Source organism: Dermacentor albipictus, chromosome 2 (genome assembly GCF_038994185.2).
Source record: "Dermacentor albipictus isolate Rhodes 1998 colony chromosome 2, USDA_Dalb.pri_finalv2, whole genome shotgun sequence".
NCBI lineage: Eukaryota > Metazoa > Arthropoda > Arachnida > Ixodida > Ixodidae > Dermacentor > Dermacentor albipictus.
In genome coordinates, this window is record NC_091822.1 from 71,001,492 (window position 1) to 71,016,731 (window position 15,240).

General features: G+C 48.5%; 2 protein-coding genes across 8 annotated transcripts in view; one reads left to right on the forward strand and one right to left on the reverse strand.

The window, feature by feature from the left end:
* Positions 1-3,389, forward strand: part of LOC135908238 (short transient receptor potential channel 3-like) — a 51,554-nt gene extending 48,165 nt beyond the window's left edge. Inside the window, exons 11-12 of the mRNA XM_065439994.1 lie at positions 46-114; positions 3,038-3,389. Coding sequence (XP_065296066.1) covers positions 46-114; positions 3,038-3,226 — 258 coding nt within the window. The 3' untranslated portion in view covers positions 3,227-3,389. The remainder of the gene's footprint in view (positions 1-45; positions 115-3,037) is intronic.
* A 3,852-nt stretch (positions 3,390-7,241) lies between these two features.
* Positions 7,242-15,240, reverse strand: part of LOC135908241 (monocarboxylate transporter 14-like) — a 59,674-nt gene continuing 51,675 nt past the window's right edge. For all 7 annotated transcript variants that reach the window (XM_065439996.2, XM_070532909.1, XM_070532907.1 and 4 more), the window contains 2 exons: positions 8,912-9,919; positions 7,242-8,389 (listed from right to left, as the gene is read on the reverse strand). In XM_065439996.2, the coding sequence (XP_065296068.1) occupies positions 8,190-8,389; positions 8,912-9,919 (1,208 nt within the window). In that variant the 3' untranslated portion in view covers positions 7,242-8,189. The remainder of the gene's footprint in view (positions 8,390-8,911; positions 9,920-15,240) is intronic.

Sequence of the window (15,240 nt, forward strand, 5' to 3'; positions counted from 1 at the left end):
TGCTGTCTATTGTGTGGTGCATTACGTTCACATTTCTTATTGTAGAGGTCGACTTGCTTTCACGACTGGGAGTTCGATGACCCCTGTGGCACGGGCCGGCGGCTTTCCTACCAGGTACGTCACAGGGCTTTTTAACGGGCGGGTAATGGCTGCCTTACGTATTCTAGATAGGGTATGAAGCCTAGTGTGTGCGACTTGCCAAATTTGTCACGAATAAGATAAAGCTAGCATTCTTAGAAGCAGCGTATACATGAATCATGAATAAAAGAGAAGGAAAACAACTAAAAGTTATTACAGCCGAGCTATATTAGGCTAGTTTTCAGCGTTTTGTCATTTGTGGAGGCAAGAAATGATGCCGGCGTCTACAGAGCTAAAATTGCTCAAGCATAAGGTTGGCGTCGCAGCCGTGTTAGGGAGGCGAGAGAACTGTGGGACGACGCGGCGGATTTTGGTCAGCTCGAAGCGGCAGCATTTCTTGACAATGATGTCGATGACGGAAACATTTTTTTTAAATGAAGAAGTTGAACCCGTTGTCTGCGATCCCTTTAAAGACGTGTCCTACATTGTCAACCTCGGCCATTTACTCGTCTACTTTCCGTCAAAGAACGAACACGTCTTGTATGTACGGCCCATAAAATTCAGTGGAAGACTGCACTCTGATAGCAAGCTCTTTTCTTGCAGCCAGTTGGCGACCAGTCAGTTTTCCAAACAGGGCGGGGAGCTTCTCTTTGAAGGCATTCGAGCTCGACAGCTCGTCTTCATGTGTCGGGAATCAGACACGCGATGCTCCGCCCATGTAGATCACGTTTGCTCAGCAGTTGTTATTTCTAACACGCTCATACGTGCTCAGCCAGTCCTGAACGTCAAAATTACCTATGCCAAGATTGAGCGGATTGGTAGCCGTGACGTACGTTGTTCTTGGAGTCGGAGGCGTAGATGCACATGAGGTGTCATTACCGGGAGCCATGGTGCAAAGCTGGATGGTAGGTCACTGCGGAACTCTGTGGCGAGAACGGGGAACACCAGCATCCACCAAAATGTGCGCGAATGAGGGATAAAACACTGAAGACTACTTCGGATGTACGGCGGCAAATCTGACAGTCCTCGCCCCTATTTTTTAGCCAAATTACGGCTGTAAATGCAAAGTCAACATATCCATTGTCAGCAGTGGACCTTTCTTGGACCGGCCCGACCTTATGTGCCCATAGCTCCGTGGCATGGCGCTGCTATCAGTTGTTGAAGATGGCGACGGTGCTTCGCACGCCAACGGCGTACGAGCAAGTAAATCTGATTCGTTTTCTATGGAGCAAGGGTAGAAAGCCTACGTATGGGGAAAAGTGCCTCGCTTTGGGACGTTTGAGGTGGTGGTGTTGTGAGTTCGCAAAAGGCCGTGATGACTTGCATGACAATGAGTGTTCGCAGAGGCCGCGTGCGTGGCTGACTGACCGCAGGGACATCTCAAATTTGGCGCTGCGATGGCCCAAATGTCTGAACTGCTGTGGGGCTTATGTGGAAAAATATTGTAACGCACGTGAAATAATTATATTTGTAATTGCCTGTATGTACGTTATTTTGGCTAATAATAAATATGGGTAAAGGCTTTCTCATTTGTCCTCGTATACACACAAAAGTAGCTGCAACGCTGGCCAGTTCAACCGGCAGCTCGAAACACAGGAGCAGTTCGCCTCCGTCGGGGTGCCAGCATGCATCGGCGAAAAGACGCTCACAACATGCATGTAGCATGTTGTGAGCATGCATATTTAAATTGGGGTACAAATTGTGTGGGACACGCAACTTGTATCATGCCGTCACCGTCACGCTGTAGTTTTATTACAGTCATCACTTCAGTAACATCATCGCATTTTCACCATGCCGGCGTCGCCGTTCCCTCGACGTCTATCTTCGTAATAACATCGTAATCATACCATTGTCGCCCTTGTCATACCGTCATCACCAGACAGTCGATATCATCTATCCGTTCTCAAACCGTCGTCGTAATGACATCGTGTTCGCGGCATCGTCCACACACCACCTTCGTCTTCTGACTCTCGTCATGCTGGCGTCGTCACGCCAACTTGGTATTACAGGTTTCATGATACAGCCATCATTACGCGATTGTCATCATACACTTGTCATCATTTCATTGTCCTCATGCCGTTGTCACGCCATCGTCGTCATTGCGTCACTGCCATACCGTCACAGTCAGGCATTCGTTGTGATGTCGCCGTCATGGTACTGTCGCGGTCATCACATCGTCGTCATTGTGACTTCAGCATCCTTCTCTCACCATGTCGTCGTCCTTAGCCATCGTTTTCACACAGTCGTCGTCATACCATTGTAATCATGTCATCGTTGCCACGCCGTTATTTCACTATCGTCATCGTTTCAGTAACGTCAACTCATTGCGGTCATCCCCTCGTCGTCGTACAACTTTCGTCGATGCCTCGACGTAATTCCCTGGTGATCATTATGTCATAATCATGCTGTTGCCCTTCTCATGCCATCGTCGTAATTGCGTCATCGTCAAACAAACGCTATAATGCATCCGTTATGTTCATGCTGCCGTGGTTGTGCTATCGTCATCAATCCATCTTCTTCACTCAGTTGTCGTCATACCATCGTCGTTACACCATCGTCGTCTAGAGTCGTCGTCACCTCTTGTCTACATGTCATCGTTATCGCGGTCTTGTTACACCATCGTCATAATTTAAGACTAGACATCTTACCATCGTCGTTATACCGCCTTTGCCGCCCCAATTATATCATTCCTTATTCATTCACTGCTTCGGCATCACAAAGTCGTCGTCATACTGCCACGCTCATAGGTGACCTTGGCAAGCGAATGCCATAGCCGAGTCGGATGATATCGGAGTATGTGTCATATAGCCCAAGTAAAGAAAGTCTCCGAATTACCAGTGGACCTGTTTAATAAGCGTAACTTCAGGAATACGGTCTCTCTCTAAATTGCGTGGCTGGTATTCGCAATATCGTCGACAGTCACCGTGAGATGAATTCTGTCGTGATTTTTTTTTTGCAGGACCTGGTTGTCGCACTCAGCAGGCGATATCTGCAGCTGCGGGACATCGCCGACCGCGAGCTCTACGAGGTGAACCGGTCGTCGTCACGGACCAACAGCCGCATCGAGACAACGCTCTACGCAGACAGCGCCGAGGTGCGCCGCCAATCCGTCATGCTCAGAAATCCTTCCAGAGTGAGGCGCCCTTAAACGCTGAGAATGGAACGGACAATCTCTAACCACGCACAAACCGTATCAAAGCCTGCCTCTCGCAATCACGTCTGTGTGTCCCAGTCCTGCACATTTCTTTGGCAATAAACCAGGCCGTAGAATGACGGCCGCACTCATGTTATGCGCACTAATAAATGGTTAACTTCGAATTCAGAGGTAAGCGTGGTGCGTGTCCTATTTCGATTCATGGTTTGATAAAGGCATGCGTAAGGAAGAACCTCAGTGCGGAGCGGGGCTCTGATGAGCACTTTCAAAACTGACTCGAACTGTTCTACATACGGAAACGCGATTTTGTATATCAATGAAATCTACTGGGCAATTATCCACCCATTGCCTAACCATCTCCATACGCTGCAAGTATGGTTCGTGTTGTAGCACAGAATATGACTGTGCTTTGTTAGTGGGCTGCACGCAGAGGAGAAACCACCGAAGGTGGGGCAAGATTCTTATCTGTTGCGCGCAATCTGTTGTAGAAACGCAGCAGCGCCTTCCCTCTGAATTCCGCTATAAGTTTGAGATACCACACATCTTTATTTAAAAGTCAATAAACAAACAATAAAAGATAGGTATCACATTTTCAAATACTAAGAAAAAACTTATGCATGGCCACAAGGCGCATGGACCAACCAATTAATAGTTAATTTTGGTTCTTATTGAACCTTGGAAACTAAAGCACGTGTTGGTTAAATTACGGGCACCACCCTTCTGTACAATGCTATCGAAAGCTAATGTGGCAACGCATATCATGCCAATGAAGACAACGCTATCTCTTGCGCGATTTTTTGCGTGGTTGTTTGTAGAAATGACCCGTAGGTGAAATCATCCGAGGTGGGCGGCGTCCTTAGTCCAGGGTGCCGTGGGCCTGAGCCGATAGCTTGGTCCTACTCACCAGATAATGCTAGTCTTAAGGGCTCGGGCTGGTCAGCTTGGCCTCTCACTGCTCTGCGGTTGGTTCGGTGGTGCGTGGCCTCGATGGGCTTAGCCCACACTCCCGTACAATGTGGTGGAAAGTATTGGACGCGAAGCCGAAGGCGCACTTGTAACTACAGCTGATAGGATACATGCCGTGAAGCAGGGTGCCGTGCGGGATAATTAGGTAGAACAAAAAACTATGAGACGCTTCATCAGAATGTCGATTACGCCAAGTCACTGATTTCATCTTCCTAGAAGCCTTCTGTCATTTTCGAAATAATAAATCTTGCTGCTTGATAGCTAGAACATCTCGTATACATAATCGTACAGCCGCGTGACGAGCCCTATACCTATCTTACTGCATAGTTTAAGAAGCATTTATTTTTCTAATGACAAAACTGAGATTCTACTGAGACGCTTCGAACTCTCGCTGATTATAGCTAACGCCTCGATAATTTTACGCGCTCATTTATTTTGCCAGAACTGACTTAGTTGCACTCTTCAAAAGCGTTAAGCAACCAAAGTCACTGCAATCATTCGACAGGTGCCCATATTTGTAACGTGTAGCGTCTGGTCCGAGCTCTCTTAACCGGTAAGTTGGACATAAGCCTCTCTGGCCTGTGTTTAGTTTCGGCCTCACGACCGTGCTAGGCTATAAACCACTCCTGCGAGAGGAATGAAATGGCTTTCGTTCTTCTGGCACCCTCTTGGTGTTTTTGTAGCCAGCGTCAGTGAGCCAACACATACGCTTGAGCTTTTCCGGCGGTGCCGAAAATAGTCGGGCAGGACTAATGTGCGATGGCGATTCAAGTACACGAATTGTCGAAACGCTTCATGTACGAGGCGGGCTGCGCAACTTTATCGCGCTACCGTCTGGTGACGCCTCTCCCCCTGGCGGCACCGCTGAGAAGTCCACGCATCCGCGGTGTTGTCGTTTTCTCAAAACGTGACTCGTGCCCACAGAGGGACCCAAGCTTGCGTAAAGATGTTCATCGAAATATGGAACATACCCAGTGGCAAATACCGAAATGGCCGTCAAAGAAATTATTTGAAAAGCTGCACATGGCCAGTGGCGAATAGCCGCGCGTACGGCCCACAGTCTCAGACTGCACTATCTTCGGCACAGCGCACATATTTGGACCGTATGGTCTTCAGGATGAGCCGATATTTTTGGTGGGATAGCTAGATAGCTGGAAAGGAAATTGCTCTCGCAGTGCCGAAAATGCTATTCGCATCAAAATCCGCGTTCACGCCGAGATGACCTGCCACGGTGCACGCGAGACCTTCTGTAGATAAGAGCCAGCTTCTGCTTGTTCCTGGATGCGCTCGCAGTGAATCCATCTCGGTTCCATCATAGCTGCAAGTACCATATTAAGCAAAGTGCGGAATCCAAGCATCTTAATTTGCCTTTTCGAGAATTAATTAACCCTTTCGCTGTCGGACCTTTCTGGCCGTGACGCACCCCTAGTGTCGGCTTGGTTTCAGGGAACGAGCATAACAGGGAATGAACATAGCAATTTATTTTTGGTTATGATTGGTATACAAATAACATAGTCAATGCAATATGCACATTTCAGTGTTCTGCAGCTGTTGTTAGTAAGCATCATCATCATCATCAGCCTGACTATAATATCCGTTCAACATCCGAATCTGACCATGCGGAACCCTCTTCCTCGCATGCGACTCTGTCCGAGTCCGAATCCGAGCTCGGCTCGTATTCTGAATCGGAATTGAGCCACCGCTCCAATGAGCAGACGAAGGTCCCGCGCGCTGCGCCATCCGAAAGTAAGCGCGCGCAGGGAGTATGCGCTTTCAGTCGCCCGCACGACGGAGAGCAATGGGACGTTGCGTGATCAAGAAGACAGAGGGAGATGGAAAAAGCCTAAACAAAGTTCGAAGGGCTTTACGCTTACTGCTGCAAACCGGAAGCGAGGGTGCGGCGAGAGAGCGAAAGCAGCAACGAGTCACCCTTTTCGGAGAGGCAACGGCACGTGCGCCTGAACTTGACGCGCCGTAGCAGGCACACCAACAGAAGAAAAATAAAAACCTTCAAACCAGCGGAGATGGCAGAACAACCCTTGAACCCATAACCACACGCGTGCGACGCATGATGCAGAGAACAAGCCACCGCGCCACTCAGCAAAGAGAAAGTGGAGAGTGGCAGTCGCGAGCGCCGTACTCTTCATTACATGGAGTAACACAGGTCGGGGCGAATATACGAACTTGTAGAAAGAGTCAACAGATAGCTTGGCCAATCCAGGAGCGCCAGCTTTGCGCTCGGGCGCGAAATTTTGAACGCACGATAGAGAACGTACCGGTACGTCAGTGACACTGTGGGGGGGAAGCGCGATGACATACCCGTACGTCCGTGACAGCGAAAGGGTTAAGACGCACTGCTCCTCAGTTGGCACGGGTTTTACACGTTCTCCAGTAGTCGTGTTTACTTGTTTTCTGTATTATTGTTAGCCCGCGGTCGGAAGCATACTCCGATGCGACAGTGGGTGCGTTTCATTTCCGGTCCAGCGAGAGCCTACGTGTTCAGCTAAAGAGATAACAAAGACAGCTTTGAAGCAAAGCTATGAAGCCCGTCGGAAACTGGCTGGAGGTTGATAGGAAGGCCATGATGATGATGATGATTTAATGGCATCCCCGTTGAAACGTGGCGTTGAGATATAGTCACCTAGCCTGCTTATTTAATCAAGTATGCTATACATGCTTTTATGAATCATATTTGTAGACATCTCCCAAATCGTTTTTTCCTCTCGAATATCTACCTTGTACCGCTTGATATGACGGGGTCGTATCAATCACTTTCCTGATTTTTTTCCGCCATTACTCTAAACGTCTCTTGCTTATCTCACCTGCTGATCGGTTGACGCTTCCGTCCCCTTCAAACCCAAGCGCGTCTGGTGGGTGTACGTTAACTACGGTTCTCACTTAGTGAGAACCCATTCGCATTTTATTAGGATTTGCTGAGTGGTCTCCGGGTTTTCGCTACAGCAGACACATACCTCATCTAGTTTAGAATTAGGCACGCTGCCTTTGCGATCTGAAGCCACCTCTCGAGGACCAGAGAAAACGAAGAAGCTATGAAAAGGGTAGGCTGGCTCTTTGCGCTTGCGAACGTATGAAAAGAACGCGACTTCCGTTAGGCGCACAGGAAAGCGCGGCTACGTTTTTTGTGCGCAGGCGACGTTCTCGTCAAGTTTAAAAAACTAAATGATGACGTTTTACGTGCCGAAACTACTTTGTGATTATGAGGTACACCGTAGTGGGGGGTCCCAGAAATTCACACCAGCTGGGGTTCTTTAACGTGCACCTAAATCTAAGTACACGGGTGTTTTCGCATTTCGACCCCGTCGGAATGCGGCCACCGTGGCCGAGATTCGATCCCGTGATCACTTGCTTAGCAGCCCAACAGCATAACTCGCGTCGAGTTTCCAAGCATACTAACGCACTACTCAGCCGCCATTTCGTCTGAACAGGAAGGTAACGTGAATCGTTTCGGATTTACATGCGATCTTCGTAAATCTGCCTTCTTTGAGGTCTTCGTTGGAATTGGAATGAGAATTAAGATGGCCACTGTCCGTGTGGCCATCTAATATGCCTTCTACGGCGAGTATTGGAACACAGACATTATTATTTCGGTGCGAAAGAGCGTCTGCGGTTCTCGGGCTATCTTGAAAACTCTTGAAAGGCATCAAAGCGGTAAGCTTGGTTCACAAGAATAGTAGAAGCATCTGTTTTAGAGAAATATGAGTAACTTGTTCGGTGTTAGAAAAAACCTGCCATTACGCAGATGTGTTAGGACACTTTCTCAACTGCTGTCTTTAGGTGCAGCGAACAAAACGGTTTTTAAGAAATTGTAGTGGATCCGCTTCACTAAGAGATCGCGGTAATTGAATTCCATAACTACTTGGCCTAAAACGAGTTCACTTCATTTGCTACAGCATGCTTGGTGCTTTTTTTTCTTTTCGTTTTTTCTTCCTGTGTATGAGAGGTGATCACTTGGCCAGGGTGTCCATCAGCATCACTTTGGGGAGTGCGACGTCTTGCCATCGATGTCAGTGCAGACTGCTGCGGATGGAAGTGGCGCCGTCTCAAACTTCGCACTCCGCTTCCTGGCGTCCAGGCAGGACTGCAGGACCAACAGGGACGCTGCAAGGAGGCTTACCACACTGCACAGGCGGTAGAGCCGGTCGTAGGAGCCACCGTTGTCGCGAAATGCACCTGCGTTGAATATGCACCATGTAGGAAATATTGTCACGGAAGCCATGCGTACGTTTCACGATAATGGCGTTAAAACTTCACTTGCTCAAAGAAAACGCACAGCGGGCGTTTTCCTAAATTCCTAATCGTTCTCAGAGAATAAGCATCAGTATTTGTTGGCAGTTACACATACGTACTCATTGATTTTTATACCTCCCATTAACGGTGTTGTGCATTCGAATTAAAAGCGCCTGTCAGAGTCTTATGACCTTTTTAATAGTGCTGAATATCTCTGTAAGTGTAGATGCCTGTTCTTGCGTAAATTTTATCGAGAACACCTGACACAACATTGAGTAGATCTTCAAAGAGATGCAAAACGGACCAGCACGTCATCGGTACTCGAGTATGCAAGAACGGTGAACTTCGTTTTTTGAGCGTTTACATTGCGCAATGCCACTGCAGCAACACGCGTGTGCACTGTTCTCGTGCTTTCTAAACATTGCGCCTAAAGAGCAAGCAGGGAAAATACGAGTCACAGCTCACCCACAATCATAGGTTCGCATACAGTGAGCGGCAAAGAGGCCAGCCCCATGAGACCCCAGGAAACAGCGACGCTGCCAACACCTAGGTAGTCGGCCACGAGTACCGGTTTGAGCGTGTTAAGGTAGCCATGCTGGACACCTCCCAGAACAGTGACCGCTCCAACAGCCGCGAAACTACCAACTTGCGGCATCAGGATGAAAGAAAGAGACAGCAGAGTGAAGCTGAGGGCCGCGATGAGGGACCGTCCACGGGCCAGCTTGTCGGACAATAGTGGGATGACGAGATGCCCGAACATGGCTCCAATGAACAGAAAAGTGACGAGCCTCCAAGATTCATCAGGAGCTAGTTTTTTGTCAAGAGCGTAGTCGACGATGGTCGTGCCTAGCAACGGAAGTGTGAAATCCGCGGCCACGACGGCGATCATGATGATGTAGAAGGAAGGCGTCGTAAGCACGGTTAGGGTTTGAGTCGCGATTCCAGCATTGGGACCTTCGCGCCGATCGGAAACTTTCGGCAGCTGAATTGGCAATCCTGGTGGTTTTCGCAGAGGTCTATGACATGAATTATGTTTTGCTTTACTCGGAGTTGTGTCTGCCTCTGCTTCATCGTTATATTTTCCGCATTTGAGATGCCTTTCTGGCACCAGGTGGACAGAGGTGGTGGGAGGCTGCATGGTGTGCGCTGCCGTCGTCGTAGCTGGGCTCACGGCCACGCTCGCACTCTTTGTGTGCTGCGACGTGCCACAGCGCCAGCATTTAGAACAAGCAACTGGTCGCGGGTTCCGCAGCATCATCAACAACGGTATCAGATTCAGCATGAGGCCTCCTGTGATGAGCAGGCAACCCTGGAAATGGTACGTCTTTGCTAGTTGTGCGAGCAATGAAGGGCCGATGATGCCAGTCAAAGAAACTCCAGTGATCCTGATGCCGGAAGCAATACCCCTGTACTGGTCGAAGTATGACACGGTGTAAATAGATGTCCCAATCATGAGAAGGCCTCGAGATGCTCCTGCAAAGAACAAAAAAAGACATTAAAGCTAATGAACGCTGGAAAACAATTTTATGCATTTATTTGCAAGTAAAATTGTAAGGTGGTTGCACGCGTACATAAGTTACACCCTCGCCTGTCTTGACGATGCAACAGTAACACCCGAAGCATCGCATATGGAATAGAATATATGGGACCGATTTGCAAATTGAGTTCGTCACATCTTGTCGCAGAAACACATCGCGTGCTATCAATGAAAATATTCTAACTTGAAAACAATGCAGACTACGCAAATAGTGAAAGGTTCTCTGTGCAATTTCATCACATGTATGTTACGAAAACGCTGCGTTGCTAGGCGAGCAGTGATATCTTCTATATAGACGTCACCAAAGCGATAATTCTTTATATGTGTTTCCACATGACAAACTTTGCGGTATTACCGCTGCAGGTCTGTTATGAGAGTCGTCCGACTGGAAGTTTCCGCAATAATTAATTTCTTACTTTGTAACAGTTTTTAAATGTAAATGTAAATATAACGCCGAAATGTAAATTGCAAGCAGTTGTCACTTACTCTTCATCAGAATGTATTTGGAGAGTAGTCGAGCAAATCAAGAAATAAGGATTCTCGATTTGAGACTTCATCAAGGTAGGGATCAGTGTGTTGGGCTTCTACCCCCCGTTCTCAGAAGGCTCTGCTACCTTTTTCATCTGCACATTCAAAGACAGTGAAGCGGGGAGTGGCAGCGGCTGTTCTTAGGAACGCATTAATAAGGATATGTGTGAATCCAACGACGAACAGCTTCAATTCGCTAGTTGACCGGTTACGATCAGCGGGCTTCCCGGAATTTTCGCTGCGCAGCATTGCCGAGAAGCGTGTTCAAGAAATGCAAATTGAAAAAAAAAATAAAGCAATGAACTTTATAACTAGTGACAAGCGGAATACCACGGTCATATCGTACATTCATAAGATTTCACATCACATAACATATAGATATATATATTGCTGGAAGGGCCGGTGTTGATGTTGTCTTCTCGGTGCTCAGCAAACTAGCACGTTTATGCAGGCTGGCCAGCCGAGACTATGCGACGACAGAAAAGTCCAAGAAGAACCACGTGAAGAAATTCGTGGATTGCTGCAGTGATGTTGTGTACAACGTTCCTGTGTCATGTTGTCCCTTGCATATCCGCCTCAGAGAGCCTCAGAGAGCATTCATGCTCGCTCAGAACTGGCCGAGGAAGCAATCTGGCTTTGCGCGTATCTACGTGCAGTGGTTGCCAACCAGAGTTTGCGCGCAGCACTATACTGGAAACATCCAAGAATCGCCTCATGCGATAAATATTTGATGCCCACGCAATCAACCGAAAGGACAAATACGCCAGCATCCCACCAATCAATCTGACTTGGATAACAGAAAGACTCATTTCCCGACTAACCATGTGTGCATTCGTGTCAGTATATAGGCTCTGTGTATATTCAAATAAACCATATGGTTTAGGGCGCGATCGTCTTTGTTTCCTTTCTTGTCCCCGTCCCCGCGATGTTCATCCAAAAGTTAATATGCACCAACAAACCCAGCTAAAGACCCTTCTTTCGTTGAAGAGAGTGGGAGCCTTACTCATATCTCGTAAACGTTGCAGCCATGGAGACGTCTTCGCTTCTCAAATTGATGTTCTACTGATTGTACACTTGGTAAAGTAGGCATACAATTTAGGTGGCCCTGCACCTTTCTTGAGAAGCGCCGTAGAGTGGGTACTCGCACTTTTCACAAGCTGCTGACAAAAATTTGGCGAACATCTCAGTCTCGGCGAATTGTCCCTATCCAGAATGTTTGTTTAAGTGACCTTCAAAAAAGACTTCGGTGGGCCGATCTGGTAGCTACTTAAAACTGAGTCAACAGCGAGGCGAAACACTACGCTAAAAAAGAAAAAAGAACAACGAGCTAGAACAGGCGCTTTCACTATAGGTTGCTGGCGCAATATCTTTGGTTGGGCTTTCTTAGCCTTAGGCATAGAGGCCTAACGTCCAACAATAGTTGCATGGTCATGATGAGCTCCGAAGTCACTTTCAATTGGTCGGTATTCATTCGCTTGTGCTCTAACTTGAGATATTCAGCAACAAAGAGACCGAGTTCATGCCTGTTTTGACACTGCTGGCCTTTTCGAAACCGAAGGGGCTTCTTTAATTATGGCCTTCTACTCGCAAGAACCATGATCTGATTATAAGGCACGACGTATTCAGGGATTGCGGAATAATTTGGACTATCTGCGGTTGTTTAACGTGCACCTAAATATAAGTAAATAGGTGTTTTCGCATTTTGTCCCTATCGAAACGCGGCGGCCGTAATTTTAGGGAACGTTTGCCACATTCAACTCTTCTCCACGCGCCGAAAATCTTCCGAAAAGGGGCGGGAGTCCAAGCAGTCAACCCTAGACTTAAGTGCTCTTCACTCGGTCGCATATTGAGGGCACGCACAAAATACCTAAGCTATATTCTCAGGAGTGTGACAAATGCTACAGTCAGGATCCCGTTCTTGTTCAGTCTCGTGAAGGTATCAGTGAGTTTACGCCTCACCGCCTCGTAATCGATTGATGAGTGTTTCCTGGCCTTTACGCAGCCGAAGTGCAATCCAGAATCGCACTCTTGCTGATGTTCGGGGTTGTCCCATTGTCGCGCCATAGTGGTTTTGATGATGTTATGTAGCAAGGCGTTGATGTCATACTGGGAAAAATGATGTTTTATAATTTCCCCATAAGTGGGTATCTTTTTTGCTTGCGCATCGGCCTGTTCATTTGCAGCCATTCCCATTTGGCTAGGAATCCAATGCAACACGAAGTTATGCCCGGATTGAGACGCCTCAACAACTAGAGACATATCATAAACAAGAGTACTATATGCGTTTCTGTGATTCATTTAATTCCTGAGTTGCAGTGCTGGTTTTGAGTGAGAGAATACTGTCAATTTCTCCAGACTTTGCTGCAGTATGCAGTGGTCTGCTTCTCGAACTCCGGTCAACTCCGCCGCTGTAGACGGCATTCTGTGTCCCATCCTGAACCGTTAGGCGATCCCCATTCCAGGTACGTGGTGAGCTGCCGCGGAAGAGTTCTGTGTCACAAAAACATCCGCAAAAACATGTTCGGTATATCCGTACATGTAAGCAATGTAGAATAACGCGAAATGCTTGAGCCCAGCAGGCGGCATTTTCGACTTCTTCGTTATTCCGGGGCTTCAGAGTCTCACCGTTGGATTTGGCAACGTCCACAGTGGAACTTATGGTACGTCATGGGGCTCGAAGTCCGACGGCAATAAGTTTTGCGGCGACAACACGGCTTCGAAGTAGGCGGCGACAGGCCATATGCTTCTGACGTTCCCCAGTGGATGATTCCTGTGTCTAGTCTGTAGCCTCAGATGCACTCGCAATGGCTCATGTTGCAGATAAACCAGAGCTGGGCAAGCACGTGCCTCTGCAATGGGGAACCAGCGCTGGATAGGGGGCGCTACGACATTTTTCATGCGTTACTTAAATATGCTGAAACCGTCCGATAGGGAGGCTACGAAGATGGCACGACATATTTAGCGATAAGAAACGTGCGCCTGTATCAATGTTTGTCTAGCCCGATGCGGCCAGCCAAGTTCTGTCCATGGCCATGCGCGCTGCGTAGAGCGCATGCGCTGCTACGTCCTAGCACGTCGGTTCCCTGAGCCGTGAAAAGTGTGACTCAAGACAATCGGTGAATTTGCTGACACGAAATCACTGCGTGTGCTACTGGAAACTGTGTCTACCGCTCGCTAGGCTGTGTGTTACGGCGCTGCTGTCGGCACGCGAAGCTTCAGCGCTGGTTGCCCATAGCTTTCCAAGTAGACGCACATCGTGGTAGTCCTAGGCAAATTCTCAGTGCGCGAGCCTGAGCATTTTGAAGTGTGCGCACAGTAGTTGTACTAACACGAAACAGTAGAGGCGCACTGTAGAGGAGGTAGCCAACAAGAAGTGCCTGTTAGAGCTGCAGAATTGATGATTTGGATGGCCCCCCACGATTTTGCTGACATATGTCAAATGATATGAGTAAAGATGTCGATCTCTTTTCTTAACGCAGATGCGCTTCGACCAAGATACGCTACGGTTGATGACGACTCCGACAAACTTGTAGCGGGTTACCGAAGGCATAACCTTCCCATCAATCATAACGGGGTAGCAGGCCACGGACCTTCGTCTAAATGCCATGGTTACATTTTTTGTCGGTGAGAGCTATAGTCCGCGACTGTTTAGGTACGTCGACGTTATTGAGGCCGCACGCCGCAGCTTCGTTTGCACTTGCAAGCGCGTTAAGCTCGTGTTAAGTGGAGTTTAGCGTTATTTGTGCGGGCGGCTGCACGTAGGGGTCACGTGGGGTGGTCAGGACAGACGCGTGGTTCGTCATCAAGAGGACGGCGGAGAGTTATAGCCATCGGAGGTGGGGAAGCCGCTGTTTACGAAGAGCGCGTAAGCGAGTTGACTATGAGTTGGGGCGTCCGCCAGTCGGTTCGCGGAAGCAGTACCATGGCTTTGAAGTCAACTCCTCGCCACTGAACCGCACCATGGCGAGATATCCCGCAAACTGACTGTTTTCCCAACGGGGCGGGGACGTGTTTTCTTTGGGGGAGTGTGTCTTTCGAGGTTGTGAGACAAGAGACTCGTTGCGCTGCAAATGATTTGTGACAACGGCCTTGACGCATTGGAACTCCGGATACTGTCACCCTGGAGCCCCGTTGTGTGCACACTGCACGCATCGCAGTCTCATTGCACGAACGATGAGCGAGGAGGCTGTTGCGGATGTTTTTAGGTACGTGCAGGGCCCTTGGACTGGGGTTGGGTGGAGATTTAGCTAGGAGAAAGAAGACCGAAATTCTAACTTTTGGCTCCTAGTTTGATGTCCGTGTAGATAGTTTCCATTCTATCGCTTGTCTATTCATCCTTAAGAAGCACTTAACCCCTTTGAAATTAGCGTCACTGCCTTGCCTACTGTAATGTGACTCCGCGGCATCCACAACGTCTTCAAGCTTCCCTCACTGGCATCGAGGCGAACATCAGCTGGCGCAGTCGGTTGGATCGCGACGTGTTTCTACTGAGGGCAAGTGACGTGTTGGTTGCTTGGGCAGCGAAGAAGTAGGCGGGAGAGCATTTGAGGCCCCAAGAAAGGACATGACATCAGCGTCGAAAGGACGGCGCAGAAATCTACGAATAAGGCTACGAGCTGGACAGTCAGCAGCAGGCTCATTGTTGCTGAGCGGAGCTGCACGAATCACGAAGACGCACACCACAGGAACACCGGAGATGACACAGGTGGAATAGCGACGTAGCGCAGCG